Raw genomic sequence first — 26,271 nt, forward strand, 5'->3', positions numbered from 1 at the left:
ATAGTCCTTATATAAACTTAAAATGGTTGAACAATTTAAGGAAAGGAAGAGTCATCATTTGCGCTGCAAATTCCTTAAAAGTATCAATTTGATTCTTAGTAAAACAGAGTCAAAATAATGAAGTGTTTCGGTGAAGATAAAACAACCACCGGGAAAAATCAGCCATCAGCTTCAAGAATATTTATTAGTCAGGCTGCTTTACTTCAAAGAGCCCCAAGCAAAAGGGTGAATAAGTAGACTACAACTTTAGTAAGAAAGACTATGGAGATGCAGTCAATGTTCATAAGGAAGAAGGCTTTAGATATAAACCAGAAAGGGAAATAAAACATCTCTGCCTAATATTACAATGAGATTTACATGTTCAGATAAATTTGTGCTCAAAATGTAGCCACAGTGTACACAAGTGTAATTCAGCAGAGAAATGAGAAAGCACACCACAGCCTCCCAGATTTTCACCTTCCAACAAGTCACACTTTCTCAGCTTCCATTCTAGTCTGCACTGTCACACTGACAAACAGATACAACGTCGGTGAGTGACATCAGTCTGGAACATACTCTCATAACCTTCTACCAGTCATTCAACTCACACTGCCTGGCTTTCAGTGTCCAGTTTTCCTCTCACACCCACTAAACATGAGCAAGGGAATGAGGGATTCTACTGGGTTCCATACAGGAAGACCCTCTGTATCCATGTTTCACCCAACAACACTAGCTGGTACCTACCCGGAAGGAATGAACGGAACCACTCCAATGCACTCCCAGCCACTCCTGCTAGTTCAAGCATTCGGTTCAGCATCACCTCATGACCAACACGAAAGCAGCTGAGGCTCTAATATAATCATCATGGAAAGGTGTCCCAAATCCTTCATTCGAGGAAGATCCTTCATACACACCAACGCTGTCTCCAAGCCATGCCGGGGTCTGAAACCAGACTGGAAAATATTATATATGTGTATATAAAGTAAAACTCCCAAAAAGCACTCTTCTATGTTGTCATATTCATTTACAGCTGCTTAACCCATCCTATGTATATTGCCTTCTCAAGATGAAAATATGAACATTCAAGAAAAGATCTTTTCCATTGTAGAAGATAAACTTAAAGCATATGAAGACCTGGTGCTGCCTGGTAAGGTAGTTGAAGTGGTCCAAAATGGATTATACCTTGTCCTGAAGGGAAGAGAGAAAACATAATATTGGTTTCCAAGGCAATTTTCTAAGTTTGATGGACAGAATCTAACAATTCTGCTTTTTTTTTTTTTTTTAAAAGGCCTTGGGTTTTTTCGAGATGGAATAGCAATGTCAGATTAATCTTTGACACTCTTTTGGTATTACCAAGTATGCCTTGCTTTCTCTTGAATCCACTGTGTGGAAACCACTTTCATAATGCTAAGTCATATCACCTTGACTGCATTGTCAGACTCTACGACTGACTGAAGAGCTCCACACTGACTACACTTGCTTACCATAGAAGTAGGGCCAACAATCTTACAATGAACAAGAACTTCAAATGGTAGGAAAAATATAAAATGATCAATGGAGCCAAAGAGCTACTATATGTTAAAAAGGGAAAAGAATTATAACCAACTAAAACAGTATAATCATTTGCTTACTCCATAATGGACAGGCTTTTTAGAAACAAAGCCATAGTCATTACACAGAGTATTCAATTTTTTTCTTGGGCCCTTTATTACAAAGTTGAAGACTATTTCCTTTTTGTTTGCCCTTTCTTCCAAAATAACAGAATACTAACAACTTAAACTTTCAATCCTACTACAAAATTTTTCCAAGTTTTCTATTTCCAGAACATGTCCACAATAAAATGAAATGGATCAGATCACTCTAACATTATTTTCTATGTACTTACCCTAAATTATTTTGCATTAAGCAAATAGCTATCTGTAAAACTATTCATCATATATAACTCCATTTAAAATTAATAGAATTCCATCTTCTCATCTCCATTTCACTTGCTTTGCTGGTAAGATTCATTCCATCCTTGTCAGTTACATTCAGTTTACATTAACTCAGAAATGTCCATCTGCTGTATTGCCTCCCAAGAGTCACTTGGTATCTACTTTGGCTCCCAAGTCAATTATTCTATGAATGTTAAATATTCAGAAATATTTTAGAGTTATTTGGACCTGAGATTTACATCAAACAAAATACTTATTATGTTTGGCCACTCTCCTCACATTTCACTGCATCTCAGAAAGAGGATCTCTCTCACTAAGGATCATACAAGGAATTAATAATTCACTCAGGTTAAAAAAAATCCTCAGAAAACATTATTTTGAAAGGGACAGCCCACGTGGCTGGTTACTTCAAACTTACAATCCATTTAGCATTGGCAACATATAATGGCTTTCCTCCTAAAAGTTTAAGCTCTTGTGTTTGATCTATTGACCCCTGTTTGATAACCTGAAGTTCTGACCACCGTATTGGAAAGTGCGACAGTTGTCTTAAACCATCCCTTACACAGATACTGGTTAAACATGTCTCTTAGTACTAGGCAGTGATACAAACCATCTAAGAACTATACAGGATATGCAAACACAAAGAAGGTTTGTCTCACTATCTTGGAATCATAGTTTAGCTCAAAGAAGACATGCAAACAAAACAACTATGATAATGACACATTAAAAACTTCCCACAGAATACAAAGAAAGAAACTATATTTCTGTTTTAGCACTGTGAAGAAAGTTTCCCAAGGGAGCTGACAACCCATATCTTATATGATAAATAGCATTAGGGAGTCAGTGACAGTAATAGCAAAAGTTAAGACATTAATATAAATGGAAATTACAAGAATCTTGGAAACCAGATCCCTACTCATAATTAAAATATATTCTATGGTGGATTTGGTTTAATGGACAGCAAAAAAAAAATCAGTATAATAGAAAACTCCTAGTATACTATGAACATTCAATAAACATTACTCTATGAGAATATGAATGACAGAAGCACAAAAATAATGACACAGATTTTTCCAAAACATTATTTTCCACAGTTAAATGTAGACCTTCTGACAGCAAAGGTTCTGTTCACTAAAGTCTATTTCCAAAAATTTCATTTTATGTATGCAAAGCTTAGTAATCAAATTCCAAACAAAATGTGGATGCCTGTAAATACACAGGATTCTATCTTTCCCTCCAAAAAAGTACCAACTAGGTAATTTGCAGGAGTATTGTCAGAAAACTATATTTAAATGCATCTGAGTGTGAAGGATGTAAAAGCAGAAGACATTCAAAGTCAGTTTCATACATTCAGAAGGCTAACATGGCCTAACCAAGAGAGCTAGTTGGAGAGAAATACACCCTCCAAGTTACAAACAAGATCCAAAACAGTAACCTAGAAAGCCAACATTAGTCATTGGTATAGGTCATACTGAAACAACTCAGGTTCCGCTTCAAGTTTCAGTTTCTTATTATGAAACCTTAATTAGAATAAAAACCAGTTAAAATATCTTTTATATCTTATGACATTTTACATAAAAATAAAGTTTAGGTTATATTCTGTATTTCTTACTTAAAACATTAAACTTTTGGCAACAGTGTGCCAAAAGACTACTGTAAAATATCTTAAAATACAACTTGGACTTCATTCAATCTTCATTAGCTTTCTTCAAATTTGTAAAAAAGCAGTAAACACTGAAATGCCATAAGCCAAAAATCTTATAATTGACAGCACAATTTCCAAGTTTTTCCAAACTATTTTGTCTTTAAAACAAACCTGGGATAAAGAGCTATAATTTCCCCCCTTTTTATTGGAAAGACAAAAATAACAACAACAACAAAAAAAAACATTACCTGAGTGACTTATCCACATAACACATTATTTTAAAAGCAAAAAAAAAATTTACATTTTCATTTACTCAAGTAAGAAAATATCAAAAGCCTATTATACAAAGGGCACCACAGGAAGAGAAGGATCAATGAGACATGAACTCTACCATTAAGGAAATTGCAGTCTTATTAGAACAAGAGAGAATCTTAGAGTTTATTGGATTCTACAAGAAAGGAACACACTTGTAATAATGGAATAGCCAGGATAAAATAATAAATTGAAGTTCAGAAAGCTAAAGAGTCCTACAAGGAGGAGGCAGCATATGACATTTAAATTGAGCCATGAAAGTGAGGATGGAAGGCAAAAAATGGTGAAATTCAGAGCCAGTATTATGGCACAGCAGACTGAGCTGTACTGGCAATACTGGCATCCCATATTGGAGCTCTGGTGCAAGTCCAGGCTGCCCTGCTTCTGAAAAGCAGCAGACAATGGCCCAAGTGGGCCCCTACCACCTCAGTGACAGACATGGATGAAGTTCTTGTTCCTGGATTCAGCCTCGCCCAGCTCTGGCTGTTGCGGGCATTTGGAGAGTGAACTAGCAGATGGAAAATATCTCTCTCCTCTCTTTCTTTCTTTCTCTCTCCCTCTTCTCTCATCTCTGTTGTTCTGCCTTTCAAATAAATAAATCTTTTTCAAAAAAATGGACCAACCCAAAGAACTGAAAATATACAGAATATTTGTGTATAAAGTATAAGTATAAAGTATACAAATATAAAAAAAGATTAGATATAATATATATAAGGCCAAGCATAAGATTAAATGAAAAAGATATGGCAGAGGATGGTAATTCCCTAATAACTGCCCTCCCCTACAATTAAGACCCCTTTAGATGTGAACTGAGAACATTCTTTCTACAACAATGAGTATACTCAGCTCAGTGCAACCAGGTATCAGACCAATGGAACAGGCAGAGAACCTGAGGCATTCAACTTCTAGAATATTTCCTTATAGGGACTATGTGCACCCCTGCTTCCAGCTGCATGCCATCTCAGACCACTGTGGTAAGGACAAAATCCTAGAGATGGCAAGGCAACATGACGAAAGGTCCTGGTTCCCTGGATATCTTGGTGTAGCAAAGCTACAGAATTACTCCTGTGACTATCCACCTCCAGACTGTAATGTGGGAAACTCATGTCTATTTGATTAAACCACTTACGTTTGGTTAACCATGCAAATTTACACATTAGCTTTTGCAATAGTTTATAACATAACATAAAGTAACAATGAAAAGTAATTTTTTGGACTTCACTACTCAAAGCCTAAGAAAAACAATCTGAAAATATTTAAATTATTTCCAAAGGGCTCAATAAAATCAGCAACATACAGTTGTAGCAGGCTTTTTAATTGGTTGAATATTTTAATAGACAGAACAACTTTAAATGGTAAAAAAAGTCAGGAATCAATACTACCATTTTGTAAGTAAAGATAAAAACATATAATGACTATAAAAAGTATTTAATTGCTTGAAATTGTATTGAACTTGACCTAATTTAGTGATTAAAATGCCCATTCATAAAGAAGTCAAATGAGTTCTAATATCAGCAAAAACAATCAATAAATGAGAACTTTATTTTGCCTTTTTTTTGCATTAGTAATGTTCTCATTTACTCACTAAACTTTTCATACCACTCAATTTTACTGTAATTATTTAAATATTTCATGGATATACATCTCATTTTTATAAAGAATAGAAGAAAAGCTTGATACATAAGCATAAATATAATAACATCAGATGAATGAAGAAAGAGATTGAGCTATAAGTGCACTGGAAAAATCTGAAAAGAAGAGAAAAATGAGAGTTTGATGGCCCTTTGATTCAACCTGTCTGCAAGCAAATCTATTGGTCCTTGCTTCACATTTCTCATTTCATATTAAACATTCCAAAGAAGAACTGGAACATATTTGTTCAGCAAAACGATCTATTCCTATGAGGTTTACATTGCCTCACTGTGCCTGGCTGAGCTCACAGACCCCCTCCATCAGCCCAGGGCAGGAATCTCAGGCAATCACAGTCCTTCCCTGTCTTTCCTATAGTTCCTTTGGCCAATGTCTTGATGGCAACAAGGAGGCAATGAGACTAGAATCAAGAATTTTAGACACAGGTGTTATGGTGTATTGAGTTAAACCACCGCCTGCGATGCTAACATCGCATATGAGCTCCAATACAACTCACTTCCAATTCAGCTCCCCACTAACCCCCTCAGGAAATCAGAGGAAGACAGCCCAAGTACTTGGGCCCCTCCCACCCATGTGGGAGACCCTGATGGAGTTCTAGGTTACTGGGTTCATCCTAGCCCAGCCCCAGCCATTTTGGCCACTTGAAGAGTGAACCAAGGGACAGAAGATACATCTTGCCCTCTCTCTCTGCAATTCTGCCTTTCAAAGAAAATACATTAAATCTTAAAAAAAAAGAATTTTAGAGCATTATTTGATGTAGAAATTACAGTATAATTTCTCTTGTACTCCTAATTCCTGCCAGTGGTTTTATAAATACATACCACTGAAAGCAAATAAAATCTGGTAATAGAGAGTGATTGAATCAATGAAAATCAATCACTTTAGCAAAAACTATTGAAAGACATGTCCCTTCCAATGGTAGCTTAGAATAGAACATTTATCTTTTTATCTGTTTATACAGTTTGACTATCACTTACTGCTAGGCTTTTGTATACTCTTATAAATTCTAAAATAATCAGCAGCCTTTTTTTTAAGTTTAAAGATGAATCAATGGGTGAATATTGAACACAGCAGTTAAGAAACTTCTTGGTATGCAAGTATCTCATATCAGAATACTTAATTCAGGTTCCAGCTTCCCTGCTAATCAGCATTCTGAAAATTAGCAGGTAATGGCTGAAGTTCTTGAGTTCCCTGCCATCCGAGACCCAGATCGAGTTGCAGGCCCCAGGCTTTGGAGTGACCCAGATCTAGCTACTACAGTCAATAAGTGAGTGAGTCAGTGGATTGAATCTCTCTCTCTCTCTCTCTCTCTCTCTGTGTCTACTTTCCAAACGAAATGAAAATAAATGTTTTTTTTTTTTAAGATGAGCCAAATATACACTAGCTCTATTACTACAAACAACTCACTTACCTTTTTAAGCCTTAGTTTATTATCTATAAATTTAAACTATATCATCTTCAAGGTTCTTAGTAAAAACTTGATATAATTCTAAGTTTAACTTAATTCAGACCTTAGTTTGCATCCTAATGTAGTCAAAGTTTTGCTGAATGACCTGTTTGTAAAAGGAAACATATTTCCATGTCAATTCTCAAGAGCATGGTTTAAAAGTATGCATGGTGATGCTAACAGGAAAGACTCCTTGTGAAAAATCGGTCCTGACCTTTATGTCTTTACCAAAGAATTAACTCCTCATCATGAGAATTATATAGCACTCATACTCTCATTTCACAAAGGCATACTCTCAACAAAGACTAGAAATTGCTTGGAAGACTAGGTAATCAGAAGTCAGATAAGGAGCCGGCGCCGCGGCTCACTAGGCTAATCCTCCGCCTAGCGGCGCCGGCACACCGGGTTCTAGTCCCGGTCGGGGCGCCGGATTCTGTCCCGGTTGCCCCTCTTCCAGGCCAGCCCTCTGCTGTGGCCAGGGAGTGCAGTGGAGGAAGGCCCAGGTGCTTGGGCCCTGCACCCCATGGGAGACCAGGAAAAGCACCTGACTCCTGGCTCCTGCCATCGGATCAGCGCGGTGCGCCGGCCGCAGCGCGCCGGCCGCGGCGGCCATTGGAGGGTGAACCAACGGCAAAAGGAAGACCTTTCTCTCTGTCTCTCTCTCTCACTGTCCACTCTGCCTGTCAAAAAAAAAAAAAAAAAAAAAAAAAAATGAAAGAAGTCAGATAAGGAGAAAACCAGATTTGAAATTTTAAGTAATTATCTGCTTCAAGTTACTCAAAATGCTTCAGATACTATTGTACAATTCCTGATCACTTTCTAATGAGCAAAGAAGTGAAGACTGTACCACTGAGTCATTTTTAAAACTTTGAAAATAGAAAGTTATAATTGGCTGACTTTTTGGTAATGTGATAAAACAATGATGTCTAAAACTAAAACAAATTGTAATCTTCAAAATACAGTTAAAATTTCCAATGCTAAGGTTTGATTTTAAAAAAATGAGTGGTAAAAAGTGTGTCTGATAAGCCTTAATGGTATTTCCTGTGTTCCTTATTCAACACTTTACATCTTGGGGTGGAGATGTAGCAGAATTCCAGACTGAGTTTTGTTAACCCCATCACTTAAGAAGTTAAGATCTGGGCCACTATTACATTATCCCACTAACAGCAAGCTGTTCCAACAAAACATGATGCATGCCATCTTTCTATGTCTCAAATCAAGTAGGTCATCTTGAATAAACACAAAGTAAGCAACCAACTGAATAATAACAATTATACAAATTACTATATTTCACTACAGACATGCTAAAGAAGGACTAGGTCATGAATTCAGGCTCTGAATGTTCTGCCTGGCAATGTTACATATTTCAATGTAAAATCAAAAATAAAAAGGGATGGTGGTGTATAAGTGAAAGGAAAATGGTTGGACAGGTGGTCATGTTATGGATTATAAATAACAGTAAATTATCTCTGCTTACACTCTGTTTAAGAAGATGCCTAAAAGATGCAGTAATGCTGCTTCTGAAGCCGAAGGCACTTATTTCACTTATTTATTTGGGCTTCCTTTTCTTTCTCTAGATGTATTCCTTAAAAGAAAAACAAGGTGGGGCTGGCACTGTGGCATAGCAGGTAAAGCCCTGCCAGCATCCCACATGGGTACAGGTTTGAGGGCTGGCTGCTCCACTTCAAATCCAGCTCTCTGCTATGGCCTGACAAAGCAGTAGGAGACGGCACAAGTCCATGGGTCCCTGCACCCACGTGGGAGACCAGGAAGAAGCTCCAGGCTCTTGGCTTCAGATTGGTCCAGCTCCGGCTATTTGAGGAATGAACCAGTGGATGAAAGACCTCTCTGTTTCTCATTCTGCCTCTGCCTCTGTAACTCCACCTTTCACATAAATAAATAAATCTTAACTAAGAAAAAAAGAAAAACAATGTAGTAACCTAGTCTCCCTGTACCTCCATCTAAATGTGGTCTAGACAGTCTCTTCTATTTTCAATCAATTGCTTCCACAAGTGTAGGGATAGCCACCCTCTAAAATTCCCTTTTTGGATTATCTACATTTAGTAGTAATTGGGCTTTGAGGAGTCACAGTTAGTGAGTTTCACAGCAACAAGAATTTCAATTTGTAAGCCCAAAATAAATGATAAAATGTAATAGTCCCTTGAAGTCCTCAGTTCCCACTCTCACAGTTTTGTCTTCTAAAACAGATAGTAAGAAGATACATTTAAAATATATCTTGCTCCTGCCCATAAGCCCAAATCTTCACTCAAAAATCATCCTCTTTCTGTTGGACAACCATAACAACGAAGGTTCATCTGAAGCTTTGCATCCTCCAAATCTAAGTGGATTACAGAAATATATTTTTTACCCTTCTAGCCCATTTACAACTAGGTCATAAAAAGTCTCAACACAACTATCTACAGGCAAGACTTTAATCTTGGTGAGTAACACATGTAAGACACCTACAATCAGCCAGAAAACCTGCTAGAGGGGATGAGGTAGTATTTCTTTAATAGAACCTTATAACCAATACATTTTTAATCAAAATTGTATTAGACTCAGGCTATAAGTGTTTAAAAAGGTTAAAGGCAATTGGCTCAAGTCAGACACCAAATCCCAGGCTTATCACTTGCAAGCTAGAGGAACTTTCTCAAAGTACTTAACCTCATCAGCTTCTGTTTATCTGACAAATGGGAAACATTATAGTATCTACTCACCTCAAGGCTTCTTTCTAAGATAATTCATGTAAAGTCCTTAACATTTGGCCTAATAGCAAGGATCAAATTCCTGCTTAATAATTTGCTTGACTTAGTACATAAAGCACAGTATTTTAGCACTATCCCAAGAAAATTAAAGAATATAAAGATGTGATTTCCTTACCACATGAGCTTATATTTGTGATGGAAGCACAATAATAACTAACATGTTCAAAAATCATATATGTATGAAGAATTCAAGAGAGAATTTAGAAATTCTTAAGTTTACATATTTTTTTTAAAAGGCATTATGTGCTAGGTTTATGACATGCTATATAGAGAAGAGGTTAAAAGACCTAATTAAATAACACAGAGATGAATGGTCTGAAATAACAGCTTTAAATCCTGAACTACATTTTGCTGATATATTTATGCCAACAATTCTTCTACAGTCTCAAGAACATAGCATATAGTTAATAAATGCTAATGGAATGAATAAAACTCCCACAAAGCTCCAGGACCTTACAGAGCAAACACTGAGCAGTCACTTAGCAGATATTTAAATGATTAACTTTATGTAATAATACCTACATGTCCACAACTTCATTTTAATCTCTCAATGTCCTATAATTTAACCACATAACACCCTGTACATGCATACCTGCATACTGAGAGCCCTCCCAGGACGTGGTTTCTAACAAACTGAAAGTTTAGACTGCCAATCTCTCAGTTTACCTCCAAAGGCCTTAACTTACTTAAAAAAAAAAGTTAGCAAAATAATCTCCCGAATCTCAAAAAGAACTCCAGGCAAACAATTGTCAAATGAATCTTACTCTGAGGAATTATGCATGATAGCTTTTAGAAAACCTGGCTCAACAAAATTCCATAATTTTTATTCCCTCAGAAAACAAGTCAACTATAAAAAGAAGTTCCCATGTCAGCATATCAACTGTTTTGCATTTGAATTATGTTGTCAAGTTCAATACAATGAAGCAAAACTCAAATCATTTATGCGTGTGGCAATTAAGAGAACAACCAATGAAATAGGAGATGAAGAGAAAAGCACTACATAGAAAAAATTATATAAAATCACCCCAGTTAAATACCTATTCCTCCCCAAAGATTTTCACCTTCAAAGGATACTTAGAAAGGCTCACATGGTGTAATTTTATATCCATTTCTGGTTCTATTTCTGCCCTGAAATATTTATAGAGTGCTCACTGTTTCTGGAGTAAATTATACCTAGTTCTTGGTAAAGCTGAAATCACCTAAATTACCTTTTTTTGTTCAATTATTTGGAAGACTGGAGAAAGCAGGCTTGACAGAATAAAAAGATATATTAAGAAATGGGCATTTCATAGCTATAATTGCATAGCTTAGTGGATATTGATGCCTTGAGGGTTATGTGCAGTCGCCACAGCTATTTCTACCAAAGGCTTCAAATAAAATCCAAATCGATTTATGTTATGTGAATATACACATTAAATTTGAACATGAAACTTCTTAAGCCACATATTCCATTGGTTTATATATTAGGAATTATATATAAGAACACCTAACAGCAGTGCACAAAAACAGAAGCACAGTACAGTATTAAGAATATTATTAGGAATACCTTCCAAAATGAACCAGATACTCAAAATTCTAGAAATATTCTTAGGCTATGCCATGAATTCTGAAAATGTTCCAAATTCTGAATCACTGCTATGGACTGAATGCTTATCTTCTTCTCAAATTCTTATATTGAAGGTTTAAGCCTCAGGGTGGCAGTATTTGGAGATAAGGCCTCTAAGGAAGTAACTAAATCAAAAGGCTGGGGCCGGGATTCCACAAGATAGTGCCCTTATGGGAAGAGGTAGCAGAGGGTGTCTCTGTGCAGAGGCATTTAGGAAATGCTAGGTGAGGACAAAGCAAGAAGGTGGCTGGCTACAAGCCAGGGAGAAAGCCTTTACCATACACTAACACTTTTAGACCTCCATCTGGGACTTCAGCCTTCACAACTATGAGAAGTAACTTGCATTGCTTAAGCCACCCAGTCCATGGCAACCCGAGCTGCGGCAGCCCAAGCAAAGATAATCACTATTAGTATAACTTAAATGGGGAACCAGGAAGAATCCTCTTCCAGACTTAATACATTAGTTGTAAAGTATTCTGTCTGAGAAGCACTTCATTCTCACTTAGCAATCCAATCTTATATCAACAAGGCGATAACTACCAAAAGTACATAAAAGCCCATGCACATAAATGCACGCATATGCACGTGTGCATACATACACACACACACAATCACATGGGGCACAGTTCATGAATGCCTTGTGGGACTCTATTTCTACTTTGAAAATCATGAAAATATAATATAGGAAATAACCCAATCAATGGCAAGCAGTCAGCTGTGGCTGCAATGAATGTTGAAGTTTGACTATAAATTGTTTATAGTTATCCAAGCCCAAGCTGATTAGCGTAGAGCTGAGGAGTTGAGACCTAGTCTTAAAGGTTAAAGCTCCACATAATGATTTTTTTTTTTTTTTCAGGCAGAGTTAGACAGCAAGAGAGAGAGAGAGAAAGAGAGTAAGGTCTTCCTTCCTTTGGTTAACCCCAAATGGCTGCTACGGCCAGCGCGCTGTGCCAATCTGAAGCCAGGAGCCAGGTGCTTCTCCTGGTCTCCCATGTGGGTGCAGGGCCCAAGCACTTGGGCCATCCTCCACTGCCCTCCCGGGCCACAGCAGAGAGCTGGACTGGAAGAGGAGCAACCAGGACAGAATCCAGCGCCCCAACTGGGACTAGAACCTGGGGTACCGGCACTGCAGGTGGAGGATTAGCCTATAATGATGTTTTAACTCAGAAAATGCTTCCACAGTAATAAACAATTTTGTCACTCCCCCTTAAGAATTATTTCAATTATTTTGATAATGTATAGAAAAGTAATTTTAAGTTAAAGAAACTTAATGTATGATAATATTACAAGGTTATTTTTAAACAACTGGAAATATTCATGTATAAACTATGACTTTTTACTTAATGTTATATCTTTTAATTTAAATCTAACTAATTTTGTTTAGAAAATACAAAATATCAATGAGCTTTTATAATTTTTAGAATTCATTTTATTTATAAAGCAGGGACGGACATATAAACAGAGAGAGCTCCCATCTGTTGGCTCACTCCCTAAATGCCCAAAATAGCTATGGCTGGGCTAAGTTTCATGAAGTCAGCAGCTGGGAACTCAATCCATGTGGCCCTTAGGTGGCAGGCTCCAAGTCCCACAGGTGCACATCAGCAGGAGACTAGAATTGGGAGTATCATGGATGTAGCCAGATACCACATACCTAGGAAAAAAGTATCATACCCAATATCATCTAATCATCACCAAACATACAAGTGATTCCTAACTTGCTACATGTGACATATTCTCTGGAATGTTATGGATTATCAGTTAAGAAATACTACTATAAATGACAGCAATTGTTTGAGGGTTAAACAGACTTGAAAAGTGGGAACTGGGGGTTAAGATGACAAGATATGCAGGTAGTTCAATATTCCAGCTAATGAGTGACAAGAATTTAAGAATGGCAAAAAGTAGCCTTCAGGGAAAGAAATTCATACTTAGGAAGTAGAACTAACACTACCCAAGAATCAACTGTTCATGATGACAGGGAAGAATGGAGTTAAAAACAAACTCTGGTTGAGATTTCCAATCTGAGTAATGATGATGAATAAAATGTTTATGGGAATTAAAAGCTAGATTATTCCAGAGGCTCGTTTATACACACATACACACATATAAATATATGCAAATTGTCCTGTGTTTCTGTTTAATAACACTATTGTCTCATACTTCCCTCTCTAAGTAGCTGACTGTGCACACCATTTATACAATGAGAGAATTAGATGTTAACAAATGGCAGGGATGACACTGTGAGCCAACACTATAATTCTAAAATGCCCCTATGCAAACAAACTAGACCACCATTTCAGCATAAAAGGAAGCATGCCAACATGGAATCTGGAGATAAGAATTGATTTTGCAATAGAAATTATTTGTGTTTCTGTCTTATCTGTAGACAAAACATTTCAGCAGCAAGAAAGAATCATCTCCTATAGCACTAATTAGCAACATAAATCTCACCAAGAGCAGTGCCAAGAAATTTTACTGTTTGTCACGATACATAGTAATAGAGTTTCTGACATTTTATCCTCTTAAAAAATGCAATGTCTTTAACAAACCACAGTATGCAATAAAGATCCCAATTTCAGCATATCATAACAGAGACTGCAAAAGAGAAAACATAAAAAAGCTTTCAACAAGGAGGTGAAAACAAATTTATTCTAAGAATTATCAGTGGAAGTATAAAAGTTTTCATTGATACTAGAATAAAAGTCCTGGACTATCAAGTGTGTGTTCCACATCATAAAATCTAAAATATGTCCATATTTTGAGTAACACCAAATACAACAGGGATTATTTATAAAACTTTTTAAGTATTCTACTGGAAAATGTAATTATAGGCTGCTGCCCTGTAAATAGTTGATGAAATCTGACATAAATGTTTACAGAATACAGTAACTATAATATTGTAAAAATGTACCTCGTGTCTTTCCTCAACAAAGAACTTTTATTGCTTTGTGATGTGTTTTATTTATTTTATGAGCCTTTCAGACCCATTATAAATTAATTTCCTGTTATTAAATAATATAAAACCATTATCACAGTTCACGCTACATCAGTGACAGGTACTTGTAATGATAATGTCCAGTACAAAAAACAATTAGCCCTCACTGATGAATGGCTGTTTTGCTTACATTAGGTAAGTGATGCGAGCCCACTCCAAGGCCTTGTGGGCCCAGGATGTCACACTAACAGAGCACACATTCTTAGGGAAGCATCACATTAAAACATCATATAACACATGGCGAGAAAAACACACCCCTGGGGACCAAAACCCCTCAGTCCTCTTTGTGAAATAATAACTTCTGATCAACAAATCAAACCTAGAACAGCAGAAGTGAGACAGCCCCAAAATCACCCAAAGAAACATAATAACTAACCAGAGTGAATCCTCTTTGGCTGCATAAATGTATTTACTTACTGCAGACAAGAACCCGCACTACTGAAGCACCCCAACTCCTTGAGGAAGTGGGAAAGTTAAAGTAGTCCAAACAGGAATATCCAATATCCACCTACGAAAGCAGCAGACTGTAATATGCACAGTTTAACTTCCTCTATGCAAACTGCATGGCCTTTTGATATGACTCAGATCATTCCAAACAAACATGACTGATCAACTCTTGACCATAAGCACAATGGAATAAAAGCCTGAAAATTCTCAGGATCAGTAAAGTAAGTGCACAGATGGACCAAAATCAAATTATGTTTGATAAAATCTGCTCTCTTATTATATATAGAGGAAGTAAAACCTACCAAATAAATTTTCATTAAAAAGATAATCAGGTATATAAAAATTATATTATGATCAAATTATTAGTTTCTTTCAGCAAAAATTACATGTCCTCCTAACAATTTATTGTATTCAAATAGCTTTTTGAAACCATAAAGAAGAAACTATTTTATCCTGGATTCTGCAAATAGAATTCAATCATATTTCCACATTTTCATCAATAACATGAAGATGACACACAGAACATGATGTAGGAAAGCTGTCCTCTTTTTAGCCTATCTACATGAAAAGTATGTAATTTAAAATGTCACTTGAAAAGAAGAAAAGGTAACATAAAATGTCAAGGAAGTCATCAGTCAAATAAAGTAACAATATCATGTATACTGAACATATTCAAACATCCACATGAGCTCTGCCAAAACTACTGGTGTATTTCTCCATTGCAAGTTACAAGTTGAAACCAGTGGCTCTTAGTGTTTGAAAACAAACATCAGCACAACTTCATTTGTTCACAGGTAACTGCTGGGGTCGATCAGCATGCATATGCTTTATGAGACTGCCACAAAATTGTTAGGTTCTTTTTGATTAACACAACCACAACTCTTGAGTAGGATGAAAAATCTCACATGCCACATTAAAAACAAGCTTCTATCTCTGATCACAGCCAAAGTCATCACTGAGCTCTATCAAATGAACATCTTTACGAAGAAGATTCTTTTCTCAGTAACTATTTATCAAATTTCTGCTGAATGCCAGGAGTGTTAGGTACCCTGCCCTGAAGGAGTTCGCAGACAGGCAGTGTAGACATACAAGGACAAAAATCACAGTGCAGCAAGGGAAATGCTACAGAAGACTCGCCTGGCACATAGAAAATGAAAAGTCTTCTTAGCACTTCAAACAAATGGCCTCACTATAAGCCCAGGCTGGCATACTGATGGATAAAACCCCTATCTTCTCTTCTCTAGAACACTGTATACAGAGGTGAACTGTCTGAAGGAAGCCTCATGTCACCGACTTGCCTTTCTTTAAAAACCCATCATTAATAAAAAAAAAATCAGCTATATTTGAACTTATGATGGTGGAATTTCTATATTTTACTTAAGAAAAAGATACACAGTTGCACTTCATTTATACAGCCACCTTAAATATTTGGGAAACACTTAAGAGCTTGGAAAGCAGTAAAACAGTCCCTTATATTAAGTACACAAAACAAATGTCAGTATCTGCTTCTTAAAACAACATATATAGGGGCCAGTGCTGTGGCACAGCAGGCTAAGCTACAGCCTACAGTGCTGACATCCCCTGTGGGTGCTGGTTTGAGTCCTGGCTGCCCTATTTCTGAGCCAGTTCCCTCCTAATGCACCTAGAAAAGCAATGGAGGATGGGCCACTGCACCCATATGGGAGACCTGAAGAAAGCTCCTAATCCCTTAGTGGTAGCCGGGCCCAGCCCTAATCATTGTGGCTATTTGGAAAGTTAACCAGTAGATGGAAGATCTCTTCTTCTCTCTCTGTAACTCTGCCTTTCAAATAAATAAATAAATTTTTCAAAAAATAAAAATATATATAGCCTACAGCATAGTCTCAAACTCACTAAGAATCTAAATGCATTTATTTTAGAAGTGATCCTAATAAGCAACGTAGAACTTAGAAACAAAGGAAGAGCAAGCAGAGGTACACAGATGATAAGTACCAGGTCACAACTGAGAAAGAGGAGGAGAGTTAAGGAAACAGAACAGGGCGGGCATTTGGCCCAACATTTAGGATACATTTGGCCCCATGGTTAAACACCAGTTATGCTGTTTGCATTCCATATCAGTGTACCTGGCCTTGATCCCCAGTTCCAGCTCCTAACTCCAGCTTCTTGCCAATGGAGACCTCAGGTGGCAACAAGTGAGGGCTCAAGTAGTTGGGTCCCGCCACCCATGTGGGGGACTTGGATTGAGTTCCCAACTTTTGCCTGGCCCAGCCCGTTACTGTGGGCACCTGGGAAGTGAACCAGCAGATGGGAGATCTCTGTGTGTATGTGTCTATGTGTTTCTCTCTCTCTCTGTAGAGCTGATTTTACAAAAATAAAAGAATTGTGATCTGTCTTTTGCTAGGCCCCTTTTCTATGCAACTTGGAAACTGCTTAATAGTATTTTCAATAACACTGTAGTACTTCATCTGTATTTTTAACAAGCACAGTTTTGCTTTCTTTACAGTATACAATGTCTGAGGGAGGGACACATTTGGTGGACTAGTGTTTAAGCTTTCCATTTCAATATTCTTAAAGTATTCTTGAAAGGTTTTTTCTTTGGGTTTTTGCTTGTTACTTGTTTTTGCTAAAAGTACGTGGTTAAATCCCTTAAATATGCTATTCTGGATGGACCAAACTTTTGAAAAATGTTAAATAATGTGATGATGATAATGACTATAATAAAAATGCTGTTGAGAACCATGGTACAAGTATTTTATATCTTAAGGTACCTAACAACTGATAGCAGCTGCATCACTCCTGTAGAGAACGTCTTAATGAATGACTTTCAACTATCTGCTGATAGGAGAAGCTTTTATGTCCCTGTTGGTGGATTCTTCCATCACAAACCCCACATTGAGCAGAGGTTGCTATCTTTCCATTTTTACTCCTTTCTTTTTTGTTTTTAGCCCTAGGACAAACATTTTCAGTTCTTTCTAATTGGCCTAAGTATATTCAGGGTTATTGACAGTGAGAAAGGAGAAAATTAATTTCCAGTTTTCCTGTGTTCCTTAACCCCTCCTACTCATACTGACATATGGCTTAGAACAGGATCTCCATTAGTAGAGCTGTTGGGCACTGTCACTAACGAACCTCCCACTGCCACTTCTTTGAGGGGGACAATAATTGCAGATACTGGGTAGTTACACTATCTCAGGCTATTTCTTCAGAGCAGGCAGAAAAATGTCTCCAAAATAGACCAGAACATTTGAGAATCAATGCCCTATATCCCACTAAACTGTGATGTCTATGACCTAACTTGAAAGAAACAGATTTTCAACAGCTCGATGCTGATGTCGCCCACACCCTAAAGCTACAGCTGTTACAGGTGCAATCTAGTCTTTAGGAAGGTCAGCCTCAGGGGGGCATTTCTCTCAGTGGTTCTGTCTCCACATTAAAACTTTCAGAAGCAGCTCAAGAGCTCTCATTTTCACCAAATTGCAACCATTGTATGCTCACTGGCTTACTGATAATTCATGCACAAAATCCACTACACACAACACAGCTAATCACAATATATGGTATTATATCATAGTTATTTTATCCTGTAAGAACTTCGTTTTTTCCATTAAGTTATATAATTGATATGACCCTAAACTGCTGGCTACAACCTAAACTGTGAAATTAATATATAATAAAAATAAATATCATGGGTTAACAAAATGTGATAAAGCCATACAATGGAGTCTTATCTATCCACAAAAAAATGAACGAAGTCCTGATGTAGTCTACAACATGGATGAACCTTGAAAACATCACTGCTAAGTCAAAGAAACCAGTCACAAAGGGCCACACTTATGGGAATTCCACTCAATGTGTGATATCCAGAACAGCAAATGCGAAGACACAGAAAGTGGTTGTCAGAGGCTGAGGTAGTAGGAGTGCGGAGTGTGGAGTTACTGCTAATGCATACAGGGTTTCATTTCAGGGTGACAGAAACATCCTCAAGTTAGATGACAGAGAAGCCTGCAGAACTTCTGAATACAAGACAAACCACTGAATTTTATTTTAAGAGGCAAATTTTATAGTATACAAATCCTATCTGAATAAACATATTATTTTTTAAAACAGGGGCTCAACAGCTGATAAAGGATGCTTCAAATAGTTAGTTCTTATCTAAGAGGACTAAATTTTCAACCATATTTATTGGAACTATGAATTTTGTTAGAGTGAGCTCATCTTTATATCATGGAATCTATCTATAAAGGCTGTAAAAAGTGTTTCTCTTTCACTACTCACTTTCAGAAACACAATCTCCACTTAGAAGAAAAAAAAAAAAAAAACACGAATAACTCCACCAATGGGTTAAGTCACACAGTGTGCTCTTTGTTAAGCAAGTACACTCTATATCAATCCATCTCATGTACTGTATTAAGTTAGCAGGCGTTTCCAAAAAAATCTTAGTTCATCCAAATATTTTGTGATCACAAACAATTTGCAGGTTGTTACTTAATTTATAATCAACTACAATATCAAAATTGACACACATGCATTGTTTTGCACCTAACAACAATTATTAGTCAATTAAAACAGAAAATGTTTAAAATATGAATACTGACCTTGTTTCTTTTAACCCTTCTTTCTGAATGACTTCCAATATTTGCTTTGCTGTCATTGGTGAGTTGGGATGCTTTTCTAGTGCCTAAAAAATAAAAATAAACATAAGATTGCTAGATTATTGCATGGACACATACAAAGGAAAAACAACTTATGTGAAACATGCAATCTCTGCTTGAACTTATAAAGGGGAAGGGGCTTTTATTTCAAGGTAAGGGCCCATCACACAGCTCAAGTGTCCAAAGGGAAAATTGTAATTTTTTCTGGATACTTAAATTGGCTATTTCTGCACCATATAGGGGCCATTATTAAAAAAAAAAAGTTACAAAGGCATACACACCAAAAGAAATGTGAAACCTAAAGAAACCAGTTATTAAATGTATATAATTTATTTTAAAAATTGCTAATATTTTATGTTAAAAGATATCTTTTCAGGCTATTAAAATATTTCCTAAGTTTCCAAAGTTTTGGAAACATGAAGCCTGAATACTACAAATAGCAGAAAACAGAATTCTGGTCAGAAACCACCTCATTGGATTCATGTTTTGATCAACTTCTTTTGTATTAAAAAAAAAAAAAAGCAGAAGGGGGAAAAATTAAAAAAAAAAAAAAAAAACCTTCATGGCCAAAATGTTGAGAGAAATGTATAGGAGTCCAACTAACTGACAGTATTTTCCAGTTCAGCTCAGTTTCCTTGTCTTTTGCCTTTTCCAATTAATTTCCAGTAAACCCTTTCCTTTTCTCATTCAGCCCATATCAGTTTAATGAACTCAGTCCCATTTTCTTTCTCTCCTCTTCTACTCAACTTAATCTTTGGGGTTCTTTTTCATAAAGGGTATGGGAACACATGGGATGTAGTTGATTATTTCCACAGGCATTGGACCTTCAGTCCTGGGAGTCAAGATTCCTTGATTCTTCCAGGAACTTAACTCCACGTGGTGGAAGCAGTGAGCAGCCGGGCTCACACTGCCCACCTACGTGGAACCAAGAACCACATCTGGGTATAAGGCAAAAGTCTGCACATGTGTTCACAGTGACCTCCTCCCAGGGTAGATAACACCCAGCAAAAAATAGGAGCTTTGAGCAACTTCAAGATGTTAGAGTTCCAATTCATGATTATTTACTAAAAGATCATTATTATTATTAACAATTAACAGGGTAACCCTAAAAACTTGAAGTTGAAAAAGCTTTCAAATCTGTTCAGGACAGCTCCATGATCTTTTTGACTGTCAATGGGCAAATTTCATCTAGCTCCTTAGCAAAGGCTTTTTTTATTCACCAAGGTCCTCCAATGAGTTCCATACAGTGAGCTCCTCCTTATCTTTAGGCCACTTGGCAGTTCTCTCCTTTCCAGTTCCCAGGCAACTTCTCCATTTTTCCCAATCCTGATCAGTTCCTCACTCATAGTTATGTCGTTTAAAGCAGACAGATATATGAGCTATGCTAGAAAGAGGGTACAGCATCAAGTATGTCCATAGGAAAGAAGAAAAATGGTCCTCTCAGAGGACATTTGGAGAGCTGACCCGAAAACTGGGAAAGGGGAAAAAAGCAACATAGGCAAACTCCATAGGGAAGAGGAGCTTATGTAAAACTATTGGAAATAAGGCAATAAGGAAACTGCACAACAGAGCTGAAAAGGGGGAAGATTAGATTACAGAGACCATGGGGAAAGAGACATGAAAATAAAACAAACAAAACAAGCTGACAGATCTTTAAAAGAAGAACTGGAAGTAGAACAGTGCATAATGATGAAGTAAGTACTGAAAGGAGAAGCTGTGGTCACATGGACTGTGCAAGCATGTAGGGTAGGCACTGTCCCCAGAGAGAGGCCATGCTGGGAACACCAATGGTCTCTCATAAAAGATACAGGCAGAGATCAACAGACACAGACATATGAGTAAGCAAGCAAGGAAGAGGGAAAGTGGGGGGAGGACAGGGGCGGGGAGCACAGAAAGGTGGAAAGAGGACAATTGAGCTGAACTGGGAATGCCTAAAGGGAAACTGATTACATCCAGAAAGGGCTGTGGAGGACACTCCAGCGTACTGCACAACGTTTTAATGGAAATTTGGGTGCACTCGAAAGTGGGGTTACTCACTGTGGAGGATTCCCTGTTTCTCTTCCTGAGTACAGGCCCCTCAGCACACCTGGGCAGCTCCTCCCAGCAATTGAGAGAATTTGGATAGCCCTGTCCCCTTCTCTATGACATCACATCCTACTCTACAAAGGAAGTAAAAGTGCCAAGAATTACATCATGAAGTGGATGAGAGGTGGGGAGCGACACAAAACACCAGAAGCCACCCTCAGTTCCTGCAAGGCAGAGAAAGGAGACAAAGAAGGAGGGGTTCCTGGGTGGGAACAAGCTTTACTGAACTAGCTATGCACATGAATAGAACAAAGAGCGGGAGAAATTACCTTCACAAAACAGAACACTGATGCAATCAAAATAATGTGACAGAGACAGGAATCAGACTCACAGGCAGCCATACTCCAAGACGTTTGAGCGGGAAAAGCCACACGCAGTCAGAACAAAATGGCATCTCCAGCTAGCAGGACCGCAGGTTACACCAAGTCTGCCCATTGCACCACCACACGTTAGGCCATGAAGCACTGGCCTGGCCTTGTTGCTTATGTTTCAGATTTCATTTTAGTGAGATACTCAAAAGTTTTTGTATTTTTAAACAAGCAACTCCATCAGTCTTTTCCAGTGACTTCTGCTTTAATGATTAGAAATTCCTTTTATCCAAGGTATATGCAAATTCCTACAAATGTTTGCTTCAAATACTTTACATTGCCATTGTTTTCATTTATATGAAATTTATACTCTTGTACCAGGGTAAAATATTGACTTAAGCCTCCAGCTCCCCTTAGTAAGCCGTGTTCCCCCAGCCATTACTTGAAACAAGCCACGTGAGGTTGGTAATGCAACCTCTCCCATGTATTATAGCTAGAGCAATGAAAACTTTTCAAACGGTGTAACTTTTCTACAAATGTGGGAATTCAATACATAAAACACACCAATGCAGAGCTGTTGTGGAGCTGGAGATGAGAGAGCTCAGAGCCACCACAATGACTCCTTAAGGGCACTGCTTGCTGAGAACCATGAGGCTTTCTGGAATAAATAGCAAATGACTCTCCAGGGGTCACATCCTGGGTTCTACCAGGTGCCACTGATCTGGTCGGTCAATTGCTTTGCCAGCACTACACTGCTCTAATTGCCACCAGATTGTGATACTCACATGCTCCATTATCTGAAAAGGGCATTGCTTTCATTATTCCTGAAGTTTCTTTTTTTTTTTAATAATTTTTTTATTTGACAGATAGAGTTAGACAGTGGGAGAGAGAGATAGAGAGAAAGGTCTTCCTTCCGTTGGTTCACCCCCCAAATGGCTGCTACAGCCGGAGCTATGCCAATCTGAAGCCAGGAGCCAGGTGCTTCTTCCTGGTCTCCCATGTGGGTGCAGGCACTCAAGCACTTGGGCCATCCTCCACTGCCCTCCCAGGCCACAGCAGAGAGCTGGACTGGAAGAGGAGCAACCAGGACTAGAACCCAGCACCCATATGGGATGCTGGTGCCGCAGGCAGAAGATTAACCAAGTGAGCCACTGCGCTGGCCCCATATTCCTGAAGTTTCTAATTACAACTTCTTTATGTTTCCAAAGGAAATTGAGACTGGAACTGAATGGCACATGTAATTAGACTTGGAAAGAATTTATACACAGTATTCAATGTAATACTTATTTAAGAACTTGAAATAATCTTTGAATTAAGTTTCACATTTATCGATTGCAACTATGCATATGTTTTTCTTATAATACTATCATGCTTTGTTACTAACATATATGAAAGCCACTAAATTACAACAATTCTTATCTATAGGAACAGCTCATTGAATCCTTAATAGTTCCAACAGTACCAAGTACTGTTAAGATATGTTTTCTACAAAAAAAAAAAAAGTGAACTGGGTCTCCTTTCTAATAGCTCTGTGTTTTATTTCTCTCCTACACTTATTGACATTTTCTAAAAACTGATCTTTACCCCCATTTCAAAGTCTTTGATGAAAATCTGAGCTCCTTTATCAAATATTTCCTCAAAGCCAGCTTCCTACAGCTGCCGAGTTTCACAGCAAGAATTACTAGACCCAGCACCGTACCACCAAGAGAAGACTGTAATTAGAAACCACTGTCTCTTCTAGAAAAATCACAGTCTGTCACAGTGTTCAGCCTTCACATACAATGCCCTTTCCCTCTCTGTAAAACAAACTGCTCTCCCGTGTTAAGGCCATACTTGTGATTCCACTTCTCTCTCTCAGTAATCCTTCATCTCCAGTGCACTAAAGCCCTTTCAGTTCTCAGCTACTCTTTGAGCTGCTACTCCAGGAAAGGTGTTGAGTTCACCACTGCTCTCCAAAAGGGGACTTTCCAGGGCTGGGGACACAGTCGAATCAGCTCCCTTCCTAATGATGGATCACCTTCTATCTTTCAGAGGAGGTGAGCAGATGTGTGGAACTGACAAATACACCACTGGATCTCACCTACTTGAGTATGTGACTACCTCAGGACCTGTCCCAAAGACATCAAGATCCATGCAACTCTGAGATGAGACAATCACATTCAAGAAATTTCCTCCTTCAGACCTCTGCATGCCCCAGCATAGGAAGAAAAAAAAAGAAAAGAAAAGAAACTTCAAACAAAAGGGAATGGGCTATGTTAAGAACGCATTTTTCTAGGCTTCAGGTTAAGTTTTTAAGCACTTTCCTGGTCCAAGAACACTGACTCAAACACGGGTGCCTCTCAAACAGAAACCTTATTTTAAGTATCCCTAAGATAAACACATTAAGCCAGCACTCATTTAAAGGATAAAATGTTGGCCCTTCAAGCCCTTCATAAAACTTTCCAGAGAGAGCTTAGTGATTTGATTGCCAAAAAAAAAAAAAAAAAAAAAAAAAAAAAAAAAACTACATAAATTAAGATTAAGAATCATTTCAATGATACATGAGTATGTTTACATTTGTGGAATCCTAAATGGGTATCAATGACCAGGCTTTCTCCCTTTTTCTAACATTAATGTGTCTTCCTTTAACCCTTATAGGGAGTTCATTAAAGTGTTTAGATGTTTAAAGTCTCTCATCTCAAGTAAACGATTATGAGGTTAAAACAACAGTAATTCATTGTACAGCTCTCCACAGTTACAGAGCACTTTGACACAACATACAATAATTCATTTGTGCTCACACAACATACAGTACTTCACGTGATCCTCACAACAACTTGGTGAGACGCACAGGGGAGATATTATTAATACCCTCTGAGATGTACAAAGCTGAATTAATCGATCCAAGGCTATAAAGCTAGTGAGCAGATGAACACAGCTTTTACACACAATATTGATGTATTCATATACTAGCAATTTCTAAACATGGTAAGAGCAGCTAATACTTATGAGACAATTGCTACATAGGTTGTTCTCCACTCCAAGCATACGTAGTTACTTGTTAAGGGGTTAAGCATGGCACTTAAAATTTTCTATACTATTTGAACATACTTCATGAGGAAACTATAACACCGTAGTAGTGTTAACGTATAAAAAATAGAATCATAATAGTCTTGAGAATCAGCTCCACCTCACCCAGTAGCAATGGCCTCCATAAAGGTAACATGCCCCCAAGATCTCACAGCCAGCACTGTATTAGGAAAACACTATGCATGGATTTCAAAATTTTTGTGTGTCAAAATAAACTTATCTTCTAATTCTAGTTTTCCATGCCCTTTCTAAAGTACTCTTGTGGGTTCCCATCATCATTTTCTGACCACTGCCACAAACATTCTACCATAGAGTCACAAGTCAATCAATCTGCACCGCACTGTACTTGGTGGTATCACAATAAGCTTCCAGATACTGCTGCGACACGAGGAAGAAAGGCACACTCAGGAACAAATTATCCTTACACTTGTTAAAGAATCTAATAAAAATACAGAGTATCAGCAGTAACAACTTGCTTTCAAAACATATGCTTACAGACAAAATCTCCAGCAACTATGACATGCAGGATCACAGAATTTCCATCAGAAGCAAATTCTGTCTTACAGAAAAAGTGATTTTAGTTGCCCTGAATCATAAGACCTGAACACAGCTGAGAGAAATGCCCTCCAGAGAGAAATGGCTTTTTCAGAGGTATAGAATGATAGCAATCACAGTGGTCATTTTCTGAATTTGCAGATAAAATTCTATGCAACTCAGAGGGGAATCTGGATTTCCTGTGGGACTTTGGTAGTGTCTATACCTCAGTAAGTTTCTAATCTCTTGAACCAGTTGGCATTCCATTCTTAACACAGAAAGAAAAGATCAAGTAAGGGACTCAAATACAATCAATGTTCTTGAAAAAAATGAAAGAAAATAACAATTGTTTAAATGATGGTATATATATCACCTGTTTAAAAAAAGAACACCTCTAAGACAGACATTTGACTCAGCAGTTTAAGATACACTTGGGATCCCCGTATGCCCATATCACAGTGCCTGGGTTCAAGTCCTGGCTCTGCTTCCCATTGCAGCTTCTTGCTAATGTGCATCCTGGGAGGCACACGATGGCTTAAGTAGTGTGGTCCCTGCCACCTACATCGGAGACCTGATGGAGTTCTGGGCTGCTGGCTTTGACCTAAGCCATCCCCGTCTGTGTTGGGCATTTGGGCAGTGAACCAATGAATGAGGGAACTTCTTGTCTGTCTGTCTGTCTACCTATCTCTGCCTTTCAAGTGAAAATAAATTTCAAAACAAAAAGAAACAGAAAAATATTTAAAAAGTTAATGTCTCTTTAATGAAAAAAACCCTCTATCACAGAAATTCGCAGGCAATATACTCTAGCCAGAGCCTGATAGTTATTATAAAGTCTTTTCTGCAGACTACGATTCTACATACCTT

At 37.7% G+C, this 26,271-nt stretch overlaps 1 protein-coding gene across 1 annotated transcript in view; it reads right to left on the minus strand.

The window, feature by feature from the left end:
* Positions 1 to 729: 729 nt before the first annotated feature.
* The window catches only part of LOC149123751 (putative Polycomb group protein ASXL3), a 52,633-nt gene continuing 27,091 nt past the window's right edge, over positions 730 to 26,271 (minus strand). Inside the window, exons 2-3 of the mRNA XM_089305200.1 lie at positions 19,355 to 19,437; positions 730 to 921 (exon numbers count right to left, since the gene is read on the minus strand). Coding sequence (XP_089161326.1) covers positions 801 to 921; positions 19,355 to 19,437 — 204 coding nt within the window. The 3' untranslated portion in view covers positions 730 to 800. The remainder of the gene's footprint in view (positions 922 to 19,354; positions 19,438 to 26,271) is intronic.

Source organism: Oryctolagus cuniculus, chromosome 10 (assembly GCF_051225735.1).
Source record: "Oryctolagus cuniculus isolate XC-2025 breed Fujian yellow rabbit chromosome 10, ASM5122573v1, whole genome shotgun sequence".
NCBI classification, from domain to species: Eukaryota; Metazoa; Chordata; class Mammalia; order Lagomorpha; family Leporidae; genus Oryctolagus; species Oryctolagus cuniculus.